Source organism: Saccostrea echinata, unplaced genomic scaffold (genome assembly GCF_033153115.1).
Source record: "Saccostrea echinata isolate AGI-Se365-2 ecotype Australia unplaced genomic scaffold, CSIRO_AGI_Sech_v1 ptg000062l, whole genome shotgun sequence".
NCBI classification, from domain to species: Eukaryota; Metazoa; Mollusca; class Bivalvia; order Ostreida; family Ostreidae; genus Saccostrea; species Saccostrea echinata.
Window position 1 is genome coordinate 7,365,151 of NW_026889811.1, and position 20,869 is coordinate 7,386,019.

General features: G+C 32.1%; 1 protein-coding gene across 1 annotated transcript in view; it reads right to left on the reverse strand.

The window, feature by feature from the left end:
• Positions 1 to 2,850: 2,850 nt before the first annotated feature.
• The window catches only part of LOC133175347 (uncharacterized), a 30,477-nt gene continuing 12,458 nt past the window's right edge, over positions 2,851 to 20,869 (reverse strand). Inside the window, exons 2-3 of the mRNA XM_061310440.1 lie at positions 3,409 to 3,735; positions 2,851 to 2,933 (exon numbers count right to left, since the gene is read on the reverse strand). Coding sequence (XP_061166424.1) covers positions 2,851 to 2,933; positions 3,409 to 3,735 — 410 coding nt within the window. The remainder of the gene's footprint in view (positions 2,934 to 3,408; positions 3,736 to 20,869) is intronic.

The following is a 20,869-nucleotide window of genomic DNA, read 5'->3' on the forward strand; positions in this document are numbered from 1 at the left end:
TCCACTTAGCTGTGTATTGAACTATTACTTGATCTAGATTTTGTTTCAAATATGTATATTACACTTAAATTTGCAAACCTCTAAACATCAATCCAATTACATGAATGTCAATTTCCACGTCATTTGTTTGTTGTCTTTGGAATCCTTTTCCCCATGGATAATCAACATCAAATACAAATGACATCTTGGTAGGTTTAACTCTCCAGACGTAAACACCAAAGTTGTTGTAGCTGTACACCAGTCCAGAATATTTATATAAAGTATCATATTTACCGGAAGTCACCACTGAACCAGCTCCATAAAATGAGAAGCCACCATTTGGACCTTTCAAGGGACGAATCTGGAAAAAAGACTGAACTGGTTTGAGCTTTATATTGAAAATACAGGTCTTTAATTTTTGACTATATTTTTAATTTCACTTTTCTTTGAAAAGATTTTTATGGATCTTAATCTAGCTCTCTCACTCTCTTCAAATTTTCTTTTGAAGAAAAAAAAAACAGCATAACAATTTTAACATACATTTTTATTCAATGCCTTGTGTATTGTTCCTCAAAATAAAAAAAAAACATTATACGTATTTGTATATAATCTGAAGTGCCAATTTTATCTATGCCTGAATCCAAATCAAATAAAAAAATATTGAAGATGAAGCATTTTTAAAAAAGAATAACATATATTAATTCTTCTTTAAGTATACATGGCTATGTTATTGAAAAAAAAAATCTGTCATAATGATGACTACATTTTTTCACAGACTTTAATAGAAGAGCCAAAAATGGAAGGAATTTAAAATATGCAAAATTTTGGGGGGAAAAAAACTCATGGAAAAAAAACTCAACAAAGAACGTTACTTATTAAGAACTATTCTTCTGTCTTGATGATTCAACAAGTGCATTGAGAGACATGATAAATCTACAAATAAAACATACCAACACCAACACAATAAAATCTTCTGTTGCAACTTCACGTGGGAAGACCAGCTTTGGAGTTGTTGTTGTATAGAAGTCAATCCTTGTTGTCATTTTTTCGATCCAAGCACTAGAGTTCACTGCATTATCAAACTTCCAGGCAAGAATTCTTACTCTAGCTGTATATGTTATTATCCGATTAGAGCTGATTCCTCCCCATCCATCTACTGCGCTTATTATTGGATCTAAACAGTGAAAGTAGTAGATTTTTGATATGTTGATATACCTATTGAAATTTCCCGAAAAAGAAGATTATTTATCTTCTTTTTCGGGAAATAAAATAAAAGAATAAAAAATTATTAATTCTTACACATTGACTTAACCCACAGCCGAACATGAGAAACATTGTAGGCAAATGTCAGACTACCACTTTGTATACCACACCTAAGACATGCAGGCATTCCTGGAAAGATGGACATCGGATAAAAAAAAACATTCAAATAAAAAAAGAAATCGTTGAAAATATTAAAATAATTATTGGTAAAACATTCAGTTTATTTTAATACAAGAATAATTCTTCATTGCCATAAAAATACCGTTTCCTTCTGAAATCAACCCAGGCATCATTGAAAAACGATAAATTGGTTCAGCTTGTACCACTACCATATCCGGATGTGATGTCATATTGACTGGCACTTCTAAGTATGTCACTACTACTAAAAATATTACAATTTATTGAAGTTAATGTAGTTATAACGGATAAAGATTTTTAATGTGTTTGAAATAATAAACCCTCCTTAATTTTTTAAGTTCGTCTTTAAACGGATATACTGTGTTTTGGCTCAGCATTTCTGTACACAATTTAGTTTCCTGCACTTTTTTTGCGCTGGGATAAATAATTTCATAAATGAAAATTACATTTAAAAGCATACATACAGAGTCCCCCCCCCCCCCCCAAAAAAAAAAACCCATTGGAATTATGACCTATGGCCCCTTGAATTTTTTAATTTTTGATTCAAAGACTATGTTTTTCTAGTTGATATATTTAATGTTGGTTCATAGATAAATCAAATTCAAAGCACAAATTTGACTTTTATGGAATTCTGTCCAAGTTTCACAGTGACACAGCTTTTGACTTTTCATTATTCAGTGCAAGCATTGCAAAGATTAAAAAAATATTTGATATTATATAGCAACGAGAGGCCAAAGGGCCTGAACGGTCACCTGATCATAATTCTGTTAAGGACCCATGGAATAGCAATTGAATAATCATTGAACAATTTATAAATTATTAAAGATCAATTATTAATTGTATTGTACAAATGATATTATATTACACATTCCATTACATCGATGTACTTATGAGTTTTCACTTCCAAATGTGTTCTGTCTTAATTTATTTGTGTGTTCTTCACGTTTGTGATTTCCATATAATTAAAATTAATGTAAACATGAGATTGAAGAAACGTGCAATATCAGACAATCACAGATATTAAAGAACGCAGGATTGGTAATTTGGAATTGACTTTCTAGTCTGCTTCCACAGGACTAGACGAGACATAATTATAAAAATTACAGGAATACGCAATGAAGATTTCTTTAAAAAAAACTTTCTTAGGCTTATGAAAAAGGCGAATCCTTGTTCTTATCTGCTGACAGATAAACTTTTGCTCGGAATCAAATGTATTATAAACATATACAAAAATGATTTGAAATCACGAACATTTTCTGCAACTGTCAATTTGAGTAATCAAATTCAAATATGAAAATTTTGCACAGAAATAATCATGATTAAAAGTCTCAAGTGATGTAAGCACCTTTAAGATTAATATCCTATTGTTTAATATATACCTGCTCCTTTACTCAAGTTCCTTGATCTCATCGTGTATACAAATCCGGAGTCATATACTGGGGGCAAATCGTTTTGGTGCCACATTTTCACTCAAACATCGGCCTCCATGAATTCTATATTGCTGATTGTTTTATTTTCATGAGAAGTTGGGTGGTACCAATCCTTCGTTTCACCTTTAAAAAATAAATTTCATTTATTTATTCATTTTATTTGATGATGATGATTATTTGACTGTTGTTATTGTTTAATAATTTACATGTATCATTAGAGACTTGTTGCATCTAAACTTATAATGTGTCTTTGAAATATTTTGTATATAAAACATGCATAACTTTACATTTTTCATTACAACTGTAATTTAAAATTCGTTCAACAATAATTAAAATTATTGTATATATTACAGGGAATGTTTTTTATTTTCGAAGTTGATAGAATTTGTAACCAATTCCTTTGTATTAATTTTACAATAAAATATGTTCAAACAAATAAATTTCAATATTTCTCTTTTTTTTAGCCATTTAACACAATGCCCCCTGTGTCAATTATTCTATGCAAAAAGGAATCCATTCAGTGGAAATAGCTTGGGTATGCTGTTTTATCAGCTTCAGAAGAAATGTGTTTGGAAATGTCGATTAATTTGCAACTTACCGCAATACACAGCCCTCCCGGAACTATATCCGTTGATATTGCTTGGCAAGAGAATTAGAACACCACTAGCGTTGTAGAAATAAATTACTCCGCCATATTTCTCTCTCCTGTCATCGTCTCGTGTAGAAGAACCGAACGCATTAAAGATGTAAGAGTCTCCGCCATCTTTGACCCTTACTTCAACTGTTACTTTTACAGGTCTTGTAGTTGTGTCAACGCTGTCAGGGAAATGAACGAAAATGTCACTTTTCGCCTTATCTTGTGCTTTTACATATTGCCATTTACTGGTAAATGTAGGTTCAAAAGGAAGTGTTCCTGTTCCGAAATCTAAAACAAAAATGCATTAAGGACAGATGATACAGACAAAAAAATTGGATGTTTGGATTGGGATACTGTATACAGGGTTATTTTCGACCCGTGTTATTTTCGCCTCCTCACACTAGCAAGCAATTTTGCCCCGTTTTGAATTAGCCCAATAATAGTTCTGTTAAAGAAAATATACTGTAGTTTATTTTAATTCGCCCCGTTTTAAATTTGTTCAATTGAGGGTAGGGCAAAAGGGGCGAAATAAAAGGGGGGCGAAAATTTACCTGTATACAGTATATTTTTGAAAACATTTTGAGTGTAAATAATGCAAATAGTAAATGTCTAAAATATTAAGAATTTGTAAACTTTCTATGATGTTCTAAATTCTTCCTTTCTGCAACTCTACTTATTAACGTAAATTTTTGATAAAAGTTTGTTTGTCCTTAAAGAGAAAAGTATTCGTTGCTTAATTAAAACCTTAATCTTTATAACAACTATATAAATAAAGCAAATAAAAAGGCATCATCGCCAATGAAGACTCCTCCTCGAGTCATAATGAACAACTGTTTATCTTCAGAGGAGGATAGTTCGCCATTGTGACGAAGTTGATTTTTTTTTGTATATACTGTTTTAATTTTGGTTTTAACGGGTTTCCTTACTATTGAGGTTGTTTTGTTACGAGTATATAAAGGGACCGGTTTTGTCGGAGTGGTCAGATCTATTTTGGTGTCCGGTAGCGTGACCAGCCGGAGGTGTGCCACGTTTGCTTTATCCCCTGCATGATTATACAAGTGGCGAATATATTTCGGTGAGATATAGCACCGAATTTAACGGGTAGCCATATAACTTGTTAGGCGGACTATTGCAGCGTGTGTATGCAGTTCTAGCCGGTAAGAGTGTTCGAATAATGTAAATAGTTGGTTTATTGTTATAATTTCCGGTTTTCAGTTGTAATATAGGTTAGGTTTTTGTAAACGTAAATTCATTTCAGTGCGTAAGGTGCTGAGAGAATATTGTGCACATAGAAGACGGGCTGAGGGTCAGTTGACGACTGTTATAAGCGTTTGAGGTCAGTGGGGAGCGTTGGATGGAGGGCCAGTCGTGTAATGTCCAATCGTCGATGCTGAACAGGAACCGATGTTGGTAGGATAACCGCAGTGGGAGGCGATAGACCCGGGGCTACGGTTAAAGCAACTACCACGTGGTGACGAGAGAACGGCACAGGACTTGGCGTTCCTAGATGAGTGCTAATGGCGGATGCACGTGTGGTGTGACTTCCGGTGAACATTTATAAGCAGTTGTGATATAGTAACTATTGAGTAACTTTCAGCTGTTTAAGAAAAAGAAATTGAAGTATATATATAATTATTTATGAAAAATATTTGAGCTTTTTCGGAATATTATTTAAGTCAATTTTGGTGAATTTTTCATTTGATATAATATCTGATACTTACTGAATGAGAATTGTAGAAGTTAATATTGAATTAATGTAAAGTACCGGAATTGGTGAAAACTGAGTTAACAGTTTACTATTACATTTATTTCTTTTCGGTGTGTGAGCCTGTATGTGAGAGTGAGTGAGTGACATAGAATTTATTTGTTTTCTATTTTATTTATTTTGTGTTAATAAATTTATTTGTTTATTCTGATTGATATTGTTTTCCTTCTCAACTCTACAAAATCCAAAAGAACTCAATACAGCCATCATCGACATTCACTCGCCACTATTTTTTGGCAGATTATAAGGAAAATGATTTTCAAGCTCATGACATGAATATTCCTGAGATTTCCACTTCCCACGCATGAAAACAAAGGTCCGGTGTAACGACGAAAAGTGACCCCCGTAGAATATTGACCAGGGGGTCAAATTTCTACGTAGAAAAATGAACCTGGGGCAATATTCCACGACAAGTAGGGCCATTTTTCGACCGTAGAAAACAAACCCTTCCAGGCCGGTAATTCTACGACTCCTCTCACGTTGAAAAATGACCCCCACAGAAATCTGACCCCCTCTACTTTTTCACAATATTATATAATAAAACCTGCTACAAAACCTTTAGAAATGAGATATGATACGCGTTATTTTTTCACCAAGAAAATTTCAACATACATGTGGACGGGTGAGTAAAGAAAAAATATTTTGTTTTCTGGAGTTAAAAAAAAGATTTGAGTCGGGCCATTTCAGCCAGTCGGTCGGGAGAGGGTTAACAAACATTTTTTATAAAGATGGCCTTGGCTTGTCTCCAAATCATGCACTGCAGTTATGGAATTTCTAACATGTCTTCTACCTCCTTCCCCAGTCCTTTTCATAATTAAGGATGAATGCCACATGAAAATTTTATTTAATAGATCTTTAAGACATATATTTTTAAACTATGGTTGCAGCATTGAAAAACTGATATTTAATACGATTTTTTTGGGGTATTTTTTCTGAGAGAATGAAAAAAATGTGTTATTTGCAAATATGCTTATTAAAAAAAATTAAATTTGTTGTTAATCGAAAAACTCTTTCACTAATGTACACAACCTTTCTTAGACCCCAATTAAAATATGCTTCCTTGGTGTGGGGTGGATGTAATGTAGGCGATAGCGAAAAATTAGCTTCTAAAGATACACTATACTTTGAAACTGGATGGGAACCATTACATGAAAGAAGAAAAAAATACTTGATTAACTACAAAGTATAAAATTTATAATAACCAAGTTCCTGAATATCTAACTGATATAATCCCAAATTTGCTTTGTAATTCATCAAGTTACAGTACGAGAAGTTCATATAACTATAACATACCTAAATGCAGATTGCAAACATATAAGTCAACTTTCATCCCCCTTGTTATTGACGAATTGAACTCATTACCCCTTATTGTAAGAAATTCTTCCTTTTTGTTTATCTTTAAAAAGTCCGTTTCTTACAATAAACCTATGCCGCCCTCTTATTTCAGATACGGAATTCGACGCTTAAATATATTACACAGTCACATGGTTTCGACACAAATGTGTGCTTAATAGCGATCTTTTTTCGATGTAATGTAATTTTGAGTCCCTTATGTTCTTGTGGAAGAGTGGAGGATACTCATCATTATTTCTTTTCATGCAAAAAATATACAGAGGCCAGAAAGGAATTTTTTGACACATTTCTGCGAATGGGAAAATTACATGCTGTTGATACTCACACTTTACTGTGGGGAGATGAAACGTTAAACGATGTTGAAAATGAATACCTATTTTCCATTGTACAAACATCTATTAAAAAGTCAGGTTGTTTTGGTTGATACAATTATTACTTTTTACGAATTCTATACAGCTTGTGTATTATATAAGAGATATATTATATTGAATATTGTTCCTCTGATTATTATGTTTTTCTGTGTTTATTTTTTTTAAGCTGAAACCCATATATGTAAATAAGTTTGGTATAATTTATATGTAGGGAAAGGGCGTATTAAATTTTTAGAACTTTTGCCCAATCCCATTTGTAAAGTTAATAGGCAATAAAATACGTTCAAATCAAAGATGCTTTATGGTTTAAAATTTGCTATTAATAAATGCATAATATGAATGTCTAATAAAATGTGTGAAGAGAGGTTGGACAGACATTTTAATTTTTTAAAATTTTACAGTTAACAGTTAGTAATTGATTGATAATTTTAAAACCGGTGTCAAAAAGTTAATTGCTCTTATTTACAATTCCTTTCGTAAGGGGGGAGGGGTTAGAAAATTTTGTCAATTGAAATCAGGCTTCAAAACATCACCAGATTTTCAAATTCTCATGAAAATGGATAAATGACCATTAATGTTTAACTTATGTAAAATTCAACATATCAGACTTCGTCGCAAACGGCTAAAATTTATGATCCTTTCCCGTCCTGGAAAAAGCTGTATGCGGACTCCGAATCGTTGCTTGTGACGAAGCATATCAGATTAATAAAGTACATTTTTTACTTGTTATTTCATTTGAAATTGGTAATAAAATGCATGTAACTATTTTTATTGTTTTTGTCTGTAAACATGCCCCCCCCCCCTCCCCGGGAAACAACACAAAATCCTTTGGTATGAGTTTGTGAAAATAACAATTCATAATACCTGTAAAAACATATTGTTGTTTCACGGGGGTGGGGGGGGGGTGAATATAAATATCCGTTTTCCATTGATTTGTATAGTGATAAACACAAGTTTTACCAAAATTATAGACTTAACTCTCTTCGATTTTCCAAAAAGTTATTTTTTATGAAAATTCACATAAATTTCTACATAAATATTAAAAAATCATTCAAATATGTCAAAGGATTTATTCAAGCATGCGTATTAAAGATATTAGATACCAAAATATACGCAATATCATCTATAAGCAGTAGCAGTAAGCAGTGAGCAGCTGGCAGTAAGCAGTTGGCTGTCGTATATGGAATTCCATATATTTGCAAATAAAATCTTTTTTTTCATTTTCTATGAAAAATTGGGGAAAAAAATCTTATAAAATAATTGATAGCTAATATCAACCTTTTAATGCTGAAACCATAGTTTAAAGTGGATGTCTTAAAGATCTATGAAAAAAATGGTGTGACATTCCTTCTTAAATTCTTCCTTCAGACTTAGAATTAAATGCTTACTTCAAGTGTTTTACAATTTATAAACTTTATCTCTATAATGTTATGTACAGTACATGTAGATTGAGGAGGGTTCCTATGCGCGACAGAGGCAACTTTGGAACAATGTTTTTAAGCCCACAGTTTGCTTGACTTTCTTTTTCTTGATTGAATGGCTCTATTACTTAAGTGAATGATTTGAATTTTCCCAGAAGCTTTGCTAGGACCTGTAATAAGGTGAACATTTGCTCAAATTACGTTGATAGCCCAACGGTTAATCATTTAACACTGTCCATTCAAAACCGTTTAGTAGAAATCTATGGTTAGCAGAGTAGAACCATGCAAGAAGTAAAGATTATACATAGTTTTATTAAGAGTGCGTATTTGAACAAACATCAAACGAACGTTTATATGCAATAAGAAAATATGAAATGCCGGGTAATGCATAGAACAACGAGTGAGTCATGATGCAAGTGCATTTTGGTTAACATTGAAAGAAACGACACGATGTCTGAACAAGATAAAAATTATGAAAATATAGTAAACTGAAAGCATACAAGGGAAAAGGATAATGAATGTCAAACCCTTATTACATAATAGATTAAATAAAGGATATTTATAGACCTCCTCTCTGCATGTGGATAATTTAGGGCATTAGCCGCACATCTATTTTTAATAACGGTACAACAGATAATATCAATCTTAGATTTCAAGCTGACATATGTTCCTTGCATGTTAGTAAGCATATAAATATTGTTTTTTCCAAGCATATCAAATTAAATGCGCAAACATATAACACAACAAATTGTGAACAGGGAAGCAGTATTTTCTGTTGTTTGCCGTTATCGCCCTTATAATTTTAAATTACATTAATTTTTTTGCAAAAATAAACAAATTTGCCAAAACCAATTTAAAGTAAAAAAATCAAGAATAAACATTTTATAATTTCTTTTATAATAACGTAAGAATTTTGTCCTTATTCTGGAATAAGTATTTTTTCCATTAATTTTATTTCAAATAACTTTGAAACATCTATGCATCATATATATATATTACTTTTTTTCACAAGGCCTAATAATAAATGAGTCAGACGGTCAAAAAAAAATAAAGAGAGAGGGAGATAGTGAGGAGATAGTGTGAAGAAAAGGGAGAGGGAAGGAGTGTAGAGAAAGAGAGAGAGAGGAAGTGGAAGAAAGAAAGAGAGAGGAAGTGGGAAGAGAGAGAGTGTGGGGGGAGAGAGGGAGGAGAGAGAGAGAGAGGGGATGTAGAGAGAGAGAGAGGGGACGTAGAGAGAGAGTGTGGGGAAAGAAAGTGGAGAGGGAGAGGGAGAGAGTCAGAGTGTGGGAAAGAGAGATAGAGGGGGAAAGAGAGATAGAGAGTGGGAGAGAGTGAGGAGGGAGGGAGAGAGAGAGAATGGGGCGATTGAGAGAGAGAGAGAGAGAGAGAGAGAGAGAGAGAGAGAGAGGTGGGTAATGAGTGAGGAGGGAGAGGGATAGTAGATAATATTACTTTGTATAGACTTAAATTGTGTTAAACATCCTTTTTTATGTAAAAAGTCTCATTTTGTGAAAGCTTTGTTGACACTAGCAAACAACAAAAGACACTGATAAAGATTTTGAGCTAATCACGTTTTGTGCCCCTGATATCGAAGGTCAGAGTCATATTGATTCAGTCCTGTGTGATATTTTTAACATTTATATATTTCACATATGTAATTTTCCCTATGTTTTTATGAGAAGAAGTTTGAGACTTCATTCGTAGAAATTGGAAGGTGATTATGAGACCAAATTTTCTTAAAGAGACACTGTGACGAACAAACAGGAAAATTGACAAAAGTAGAATTTTTGCAAGACAAATGCAAATTTCATTCAATTCTTGAAAGTATTAGGTTTCAGAAAATTACAGGTTTCAGAAAATAAAAAAATCAACTTTTATGGAAAAAAAATATAAGTAAAAATAATTTTAATTTGCCCCAACACAAAAATATTGCTTCACCTCTTCCTCTTTAAGGTACACATGCGCAGAAAAGTTGAAGAAGTTACCATGGTGTCAATTCCATAGATATAAATGTCGGATGACCGAGGATTTTGATATTATCTTCATTGACGAAAACAACCACGCTATAGATACAGCTTTTCTTTTTCCGGCACTCACGTTTTGCAGTCTTTTTTTGCTTTTACCGTGCAGTTGAGATCTCAACACTTCACCTTATTCATATTTCTCGTAAATCTATAGCTTTATGATACAATTTTCTTAAAAGAAACACATGATATTGACTCACTATGTAACTTTAACAATCGCCCTTTTTAAAGTAAATTTAATAAGGAAGAGTTTTAAAACGTTGATCTTTCTTATATATTATGAAGAAGAAAGAAGACTTTATTTTGATTTTTTGCACATTTAGATAATTAAAACTGTGGAAACTGAAATTTTTTAAGGTATTATTATTATTAAGGTATTCCATCCCTAATAGCAAAATATTCAATGAAATTGAATACATATCAGATGTGTAGGTGTTGAATACTCAGTATATTTAGACAAACTTCCATTTATTACTATAATCATGGAAGGGTGGGATGTCCTAATTTATGATCTTGAATTTTGGTAAGAGTTATCTATTTTTAATTAATTAAAAAATTAATCTTAAAAAATTATCTGGTAAAAAAAAAACAGTTTTCAAATGTCATTCTATTTCTAATGTTTAATGCATCTTTCTACCACAATATTTATTGATATTATTATTTGAATTTTTAAAAAAATTCTTGTCCCCATAGACTTCACAGCAATTTTTGTTAATTAATTACTGCTTAGTAAATTACATTTTTGAAACTTTCTCTTGGTAAATCGTTTTTTACTATAAAATGCTTTAAATAAATATCGAAGTATTGTGTACATGATGAACATTTAAGGATAGAGAATTTGGTCCTATTAGGGATGGAAAACCTTAAATGTGATAAAACAAATCAAAGAAAGCGCGTATTTTTTTCTAATAGTCAAAGAACATCATTATAGCCTTGTTATGTTTTCCTTTAATTGGGACACACCACCTTGTGTAATTTATGTTAAGTATAGTAATACCTTTTAATTTTGTAATTTAAACTTTAAAGCTTTTAGAAATGAACACTTCATATCATAAGACTTTGTGATTTTAATGACCCCTATGTATGTGCCTAAAAAAATGACAGAGGGTCATTATTCTACGGTGTCATTTTTCTACAAGAGAGGACCGAAGATAAATGATGATCAAGCGAAACATGTGATGGAGAATTTCAATGCACGAGTTAATGACGAAAAAGCAAAAGTGTTAGCAAAAATCTATGATCACCTTGCAATTGTGAACAGTTCTTTGTTAAAAAAAAACGACAAAAAAGTGTATGGCCTTCTTTGAAGAAAAGGACACAAGATTTGGATGCCAAACTTCAGAGAGTTCAGAATTTTCAACTGAAGGCCATGTTTTCAACTTTACGTCTTTTTGAAAACTTTTCTGTGCATCTACAGTGCAGGGAACTAATTTTGTTACATAAACCAGCATCAGCATAAGCCTTAGTAGCATCAGGATCGAGCTAGCATCAGGATCAGCATTTAAAAAACAGTATTACCAGGATCAGCATCAGCAAGCAAAGGATAAAACCAGCATTGACCTACCCTACTTAAAATCAGCATTATCCTAATGGCATCAGAAAATCAATGAGTTTTAATTCAGTAAAAAATTAAAAAGAAAGAAAGAATATTGGTTAAAGTATCCACATTATTGATAAAGAGTGAGATATTATGATCAAATAATTGTAAAAGGCACTTTTATTGCTTTAAACGGCAATGCTGAAATTCATTATCTACTTCCGGTAGCATGATGCTACTTCCGGTAGCATTGACCTAATTATAAAACAGCATCAGGATAAGGATTACTAGCATTAAATCAGCAAGCAAAGGAAGCATTCAAATCAGCATTGATGCTGTAACAAAATTAGTTTCCTGCACTGTACATCTAAAAAAGGTTTTACACACATATATATTTATGTACATGTACTCTGCATTGCCTAAACTTAACAAAAGTCACATTTCACTTAATGCAGATAGCATTCACTGACATTTCCCAAAGAAGAAGATATTTAATCAATCAAGACTTGATACCTTGCTAGAATGTAACGATTCAAATGAAGTTACAAAAAACTTGTTGGGAGACAGTCTGGAGACTAAATTGAAGGAAATGGAGATGTCCACAAAATTGAGCACTCAACTCAAAGACAAACAAAAAACTGTTTCGCCTTATGAACAAAAAAAAAAAAAAAAGTCATCCCTACTTGAATCATTAATTTTTTTTTTGATATTCTTATGGAATGGGATCTGTTATCAATTCCGATATTTACCAGTGGTGCTTACAAGTTCGCCTAGAGTTTTCACTAAGTTACTAAAGCCAGTTTTCTCCAAATTACTTCAATAGAGTCATTTATATAGATGATACATGTTTACAGGGAGATCACATGCTCACCACACCCTCCCATTGGAAATTTCTTTCTGAGAAAAGTGGAATGATTGTTGGTTTCACCAAGACTGAATCACGTTATTGCCTACGTCACATATCATGTGATTCCTCAGCATTAAGTTGATTTGGTTGAATTACAATCAAACTTCATCTTAAAAGTAATATTCGTTTATTTATGAATTTTGACATATGCATGTCGCTTAGTGGACGGCAGTGAGGGATCTTTATCGTGTCAACGTGATCCGTGACTCACTACTTGTACCGGAGTCGACTGCTTGGGGCAGGGGTTAGAGCGTCTGCTCTAGAGTCGCGGAGTAAGGAGCTGATCCTTACGTCGCGGGTTCGAATCCACTGCGGGACGTGGACCGGTCAATCGGATGAGACCGTGTAAACCAAGGTCCCGAGTCGCAGTAAGTGTTTGCTCGAAAAAGTTCCCTCACCGCCCGATGGCCCTGAGTGCCGAGTATAGGTACAAATTTGCAGCCCTCCACCGGTAAGTGGTGGCGTCTCCAAATGAGTGAACAATTCTCGAGACGGACGTTAAACAACAAACAAACAAAACAAAACTTATGTGGGTGCTTGGCGAAGGAACAGTCACTACCTATTGTATTTCCGTGGTAGGATTGACGCGGCACAGGGAACGCGAATCGAACCCGAACTTCTCCATCAATAAGCGAGAACACTACCACTAAGTTAGATTACGTCTTCAACCTGCGAAGGTAAAATCTCAATATCGTTAGAATAGTCACATTTAGGGGTAAAGTATTTGAAAGTCAAAGCACATAGTCTCATTAACCTAATATACACATTAGCATGAGCGTACGCTTTGACGTTTCTTAGACTGAAATTAAATATTTTTAAAAAAATAAGCAAATGAATAAACGGAACAGAAGAAAATTCTTATAATCCCATTCTTTGCGTAATACCACATCGAATGTGACGAATATTTGATATTTTATTGAAAACAATATTAATGTAGTCCATATGGAATAATGTAAGTTAAGATTTGTTTGAAAATAGCTTATTTACTAAAATATCGTTTTGTTTTGTGTATTTGAATTCCCCTATATAAACCATTGAATGTAGGTTGGAAACAAAGAACTGTAAATTCTAATACATTTTCAACAGATCTATAATTCACTCCAAACTAAATCAAGAAACATTTCATTTTTCAATTTAAAAAATAAAATCAGTGGGAAAAATATTTTCAATAGTAGTTTTCTTGCAAAATAGACAGTCATTTTTATGAAATTCTGTGATGCAAGAGTTATCTCCCGTAGCATCGGGAAATCGGCTAAACATCTTACTATCAGAACCCCTGTGAAATATTTAGAACTGATACGCTGAAGAATATCATTCAACCAAAAATAATTGGTTTATTTTCAAAAACGGAATTAATTTTCACCTCCAAACATAATATTTAGTTTAAAATTTGCTTTATTATTCAGGTTGAATCCACGTTTCCATTGATGTATCAGTGACGTCAAATACCTATCTAATATTTCGTCACAATAGTTGCAAATATTCCGCGGAAGATGGTAAATTTATGTAAACGTGCAAAGAAAAAGATTTTTAAAACGTTAAGTTAAATAATTTCTCTTTTCTGTCCAATTACTTTTCCGAGTGCATTAAATAATATTGTGATCCAGAATGTATTTTATTCACGGGCGGTGCCTCAGACAGCTATAGATGAGTATTGATAAGTAATTTTATACATGTACAAAACGTCTTTTTTTAATTACAGTCTTTACAGTAATCATAATAGGATTAAATTGTTTTATTTTTTTTTTAAAATGAGTTAATAGCACATGCATATACTGGTATTTTATAATTCCTAAAAATAATTTTTCTAGTGTATTTTATTATGAACATTTCTGATAAAAATGGGATGTGAAAAGATTAAGAATTATTTCTTATTATGCAGTACTGATGAATATTCCAGATTTACGCAACATTAAATTTAGCAAAGTCGAGATGTGCACTTCATGAAGTGTTGTTAATACTTGAATATGTTAACTTATATGCAGTCATTTCAAATATGCAGTCAGCATTATACGATTGCTCACGATCGACTGTCGGACCGAATAAGTTTTAACAGTTGTGAGAACGGAAGTACTCGTCACATCCCACTTCACTAATTAGCAATGGTTGTTTACTATTGGTGTCGGTGGTTCAGATTCTGTTTAGACTTTAATTTTTTTAAAAATGTAAAAACTGAAATAGAAAAAAAGTTATAGAAATCTATAAATTTACTACTTAATGAGGAAAATGTTGTCAGGACTACTGCTGGACGCCCCACTTCAAGCTTACACTAAAACAGCAGATGATTCAATGGAACATTTCTTTTTATTTTCGTTTTTAAAATTTGACAATTGTTCCACATATCCTTATACTTTATATGGAGTTAAAATAAGTCAGTGGGCTGGTAAAGAGCAAGAGCCACTTAGGGCCTTTTTTGGCCCTGTGAATTTCTGAAAATTCACAACTGCAATAATTTAGTCGACAAGGCAATAAATGATACTTGAATACTTGCTAAATGAATATCTACTGAAAATGACGTAATTTTCTTGTTAGTAAATGCATTATGACGTCATGAATTGCGTCATTATTCACATATCCTGAATATTTCTTCGAAAATGGCCGAAAAATGGTGCCATTTTTCAATATTTCGTATATAGCACAACCTCCGATCCAAAATGTGTAAATATATTATTAAAGAACTGTTAATGAAGATTATAAAACATATTTTAATTTTTGGATCGAGGGGTGTGCTCATATTTTAATTCTTTGCTGAAGATTCTCAAAAACACCTTTTTTTGCAAAATTTAATAACATTGCAATTTCACACAACCTGTTTTCCAATGCCTGGACTTTTCAAAGGAAATTCTGTTAGATATACTGAAAGCACTAAGTCTCTACTTTATATTAATGTTGAAAATGGTACAAAGGGTGTAAGTCAATTAATTGGTATATCTACAGGGCCATTTTAGGCATAAAGTGAACCTAGCTCTTTCCAAAATATGTCATTATTATCAAACCAGTTACAAAACGGATGCCACCCAAACGCCCCCCCCCCCCCCCCGCTATTTTTTCGTGCCATCATTTCTGGCCTCTATTATCATGATTATATGTATGTAATTGTACAGGTTTTTTCTTATTTATTTCAAATTAAATTTCTTAGAGCAGGAAAATATTCCTTAATATGATGAATGGATGAAAAAATTGGATTAAAGCCGAGGCTGTACACATAAAAAATACTTGCTGGATTAAAGTACGTGCATGTATAATTTCGCCACTGCAGGACTTTTTTATTTATTTATTTATTTATTTTTTTTTTAGATTTTCTTTTTATTTCAGATAATTTAAAAAATTATTTTTCTTGGAAATGAGATATTTTATTAAGCTTAAAATTTACTTTTAATTGTTACGTGAAATAAATATCTTATTAAATAGGTGTGTATCAAGAAATCAAACAGATGTTTTACAAGTAATTAAAAGGTGATGAAATACAACGAAGAACCGATTTTAGAAAATATTTCTAATTTTTAATATAGAAACCAATCCCGATTGAAATAAAACCGATCCCGATCGAAATTAATGCAATATTATTAAGTAATCAAATTAATGGTAATTGCCACCTAAAAAATATGTTTAAAAATAAATCAAGTAATTTGTAAACCATATTAAAACAAAACAACCAAATTTCATGATGAAATCATAGTAGTTTTCTTCTTTATATAATTCCGGTCGGGATCGGTTTAATTTAAATAAAGGATGACTGCACTTAACGCCTGTTTTTGGGTCCTTTTCGATTGCTTCTGTTGCTTTTATATCTAAATCTTATTTCACTTTTGTATGTTTATGAAAGAATCCTGTCAATTTGGAACCAAATTTAAATCTTAAAATGATTTTAGACTGTGATACAATAAAATGATTCAATGTTTTTTGTCCTTGCTGCTTTTCAAATATAGTGAATTTACACTTACCTGCCCTTGATTGAACATTAGATATGCAAGAGAGGTGGGGCTAACATTGTAAGAATGGGTCTAAAATTAGACTTGATAAATAACAATGACATGTTTGGAAAAAAGAACGTGATCACTCTTTCCAATCTCCCTCTCCATTCTGTGTGGCACAAATACACTTCTGACAAAGGTTTCAAAACGAAATTAACAATATGAGCACGTTAATGTGATTAAAGCAGATTTTATATCAATGCCAGATGACTTAACGTGTTCGAACACAATGTCCTAGTTAGCACATAACATGCTACCTTACAAGTCACGTGACGGAATCTAGTATTCACAAAGTTACCTGAGGTAAGAAATCACGTGGTGAATTATAATATTCAACAAGTCACAATCCTTGGTTACAACACAGAAAACGAATGTAAGAAGAAGCAGTTTTTTCTCTTTTTAACCATGAGCGCATATTTGTCTATTAATCTCCTTTTGGCACATTGTTATTTATGCAAATATACAACTACTGTTAAACGTAGAACAATAGACAAACATGCGCTGACTATGTATAAAGTCGGTAAAAAAATGGGCGTCCTCATTATCGAACGGAGATTCAAGAAATTATGATGACCCCTGCCTTTGAAAACAGATTCAAACTTCGTAAATACACACTTTTATTAAACGTAATTACATAAAGTTGTAGATTGGATTTTGACCATTCTTGCAATGAAAAGAAAAATGCTTGTTTTGAAAGTTTATTTTGTCGCAAATTTCGCATGTCCTTAAGTGCAGTCATCCTTTATAAAAAGTAGATAATTTGACGCTTCATATTTCTCTCAATGTACCTGTTCCCACCAATTTTTTAAATTGATTCAACAATTTGTACTTTGTATTTATAATAACATGAGGAGAAAGTTTTGACATTTTAATGTATTGGATTTTAGAACGTAATGAAAATTGGATAGTGAATTCATTAAGTCACTTGCTTAACTAAAGTTTAGACCACATAATTTTTTCTAAAGAAATATAAATTGGTGTCTTATTCATTGATATTATAAAAGATAAGGGTTTATACTATAAATAATATTTATTGACATTTCCAGTTTTTGAGTATCTGTTTCAAATAAAACAAAACAAAAACGTAAAGAATTTTTAACCAACATGTTGACCTTTTTGCACTTAAAATTAAGCACTTACCAAAAATAGGACTAGAGGAACACTAAAAAAAATTTTGATGTTGCCATGTGTAAACATTTCCTTTAATAAGTCTACATGCAAAAAATAATTAAAATCCTTGACATGCGATGTGCCACCCATTGCCTGGTTTTTTGGTGGACTGCCTCTTAATAGTTTATCCTTTTTATGTCGGTCTGTGTTTTGCTGCATGACACGTTAACAGTAAAACACACTAGAAATAAATGAAATACTTATTGAAATAAACCAAAAATTAAAAAAAGAAGCTTTTTGATGTAGTGTATTTGATTTCAATGATTTATTAATAAAATTATTTTGATTCTATCATTGACCTTCCGTTTTTTTTTCTAATGAAATATTTATTTGTTTACTTGATATCATAAGGTTTGGTTTATTGAAAACGGATTTTCAATGGATATATATCTATATAAAATTTCTTTGTGTACTTACCTAAATATAAAACTATTCCAACCAATAATATAGCTGGCATAAGAAAACCATAAGTCCTTTCCATCTTACAATCCCTATTTCATCAAAGCGGGCTTGCCTTAGTGGACTGCACATAAAGTCTTATCGTCTCTAGTCTCTTAATTGTGTTGTAAATAAATAATGAAGATTAAGGATTTGAATGCTTTGTCTGTTCTTTTACAATAATCAATAAGATTAATAGTGCTAGGGTGATATATCTTAAGTAGAATTTGAATTCTATTAATTTTCCAGTTTTATTTTACATAAATTTTAAATACAGTGAGCTCCGATCTTTCAATTGGTGACAGAACTTCATTTCTATAATGAATTTCCCCAGATGTTTTGACGATCTTTGAAATCTGTGAAGTGATATGAAGTGAACTACAAACTATTTTTTAGAATGAATTTAAAAAGTGTGCGATTCGTGTTTTAGATTTATTTCTCTATGAACAAAATAATATATATATTCAATGCTTATAATTTAATTTTATGACAAACATACTATAGCTACTTTTCATGTACACACTCATAATTTACTAAGATTTCAATTACGTAAGTTATGACACAAATCCTGGACACAATCATTGATCATCACCTTACCAAGGAAAGGAAACCTACATTTATATAATAACTATCGTACTATCAGTTAAATAACTCACCCACGTAAAGTGATGCTGAAGTCCTATTAAATAGACTGAAACCATCATTGCTGAAGAACACGTAGGCTTTAGAACAGGAAGAAGTACCATCGAACAGATGTTTAATCTACGAATAATCCGCGAGGAGTACTTACAACACCAGCAAGATCTTTATCATGTTTCCATTGATTTCAAGAAAGCCTTCGACAGAGTGTGGCATGCTGCCTTATAGACCACCATGAGGAAATACAACATCAATGACAACCCGGTCCGAGTGTTCGAATAGCTATTCAACAAGGCCACAAGTGCAGTTCTTTTGAATAACAGCATTGACATTTCTTTTATGATTTTATAGATTCTAGATAAAAATTATAAGATGATATAGAATCTTTTGTTTTGGTTTCTTTTTTAAATTCTTTAGTTTCTTTTTTTTCAGTAGATATAATGCAATACTTTTTTAAAACCTAAATTAAAGTTAATTTAAGTTATTTTTTTAACTAGTGTGGACACTTATGAGTGTAGAAAACTTACCATTTCGTGTGATTTCAGTTAATCGAAATGAATTGTTGAATTCTAATTTGATTACGTATTTTGTTTAATCAGGTAAACAAAAAAAAGCAACAATGTCGACCGCAAAGCGCCCAAGTTCTGCAATTCGGCTGAAATCAACAGAATACAAAGTTCTGCTTGTGTCCTACAGTGATATCATCCAAGTTTCTAGAGTGAAATTTAAACATCTCTATCGATTTGTTACATTAATGACTTTATATAATCGTATTGTGTTATATTAATAAGGTACTATTTGGCTAGAATTATTGTATTAAGAATATCTGTGATAAAAGGGTAATGCCACTTTTTTTTTACTAAGAAAAAGCCCTGTGCAATGTTATTTTTTTGCAATACCTCTTACTGCTTTCGTTGTCAAATCAATATATGATCATATTCTTAGGTATAAAGTACTTCAGGTATTTTATCAGTAATTTGATATCATACAATACTCGTTCACATGAGCGCAAATTAATTCGGTATCTCTTTTACACACAACTAGTAATCATGGGCATAAATTGGTGTTATATGCTTAAATATACAAGTAATATTATATAATATATAAGGAAAAGTCAAATTGCTGATATGAAATGAAGTGAATGGAAGTGGCCGATGGCATTTCAATGAAAAGCTCGACTGCACTTATTCTGAATAATAAAATTGGCAATGGCATTGCAATATGAACAATTTGACTGCGTATATTCTGCAAAGCCCAATTGTCGGTAGCATTGCAATTGCAGTGAATAATCTGACAAAACTTTTTCTACAAAGCCAAATTGCCGATAGCATTGCAATGAACAATTTGACTGAACTTATTCTGCAAAGATAAATTGCAGATAGCATTGCAACGAACAATTTGACTGAATTTGTTCTGCAAATCCAAATTCAAATAGCATTATAAAGAAAAATTTGACTGAAGCCAAATTCCGAAAGTATTGTAATGAACAATTTGAATGAACTTATTCTTGAAAGCCGAATTGCCGATGGCATTGCAGTTACTATTTTACTGCATTTATGCTGCAAAGCCAACCGATGGCATTGCAATGAACAATTTGACTGCGTATATTCTGCAAAGTTAATTTGGTAATGGCAATGCAATGAGTCCTTTTACTGTGCTTCTGCACAGTGAAACTACTGTTTGCACTTCAATGCATATTTTGTCTGTGCTTATTCTGCAAAACGTACTTTATAGGTAAAATTTTACATGTATGTAAGAAAGCGCAGAACATAAGTTCCAACAACTAAAGTGCATGATGAGGAAAACATTACATAATTTCCAAA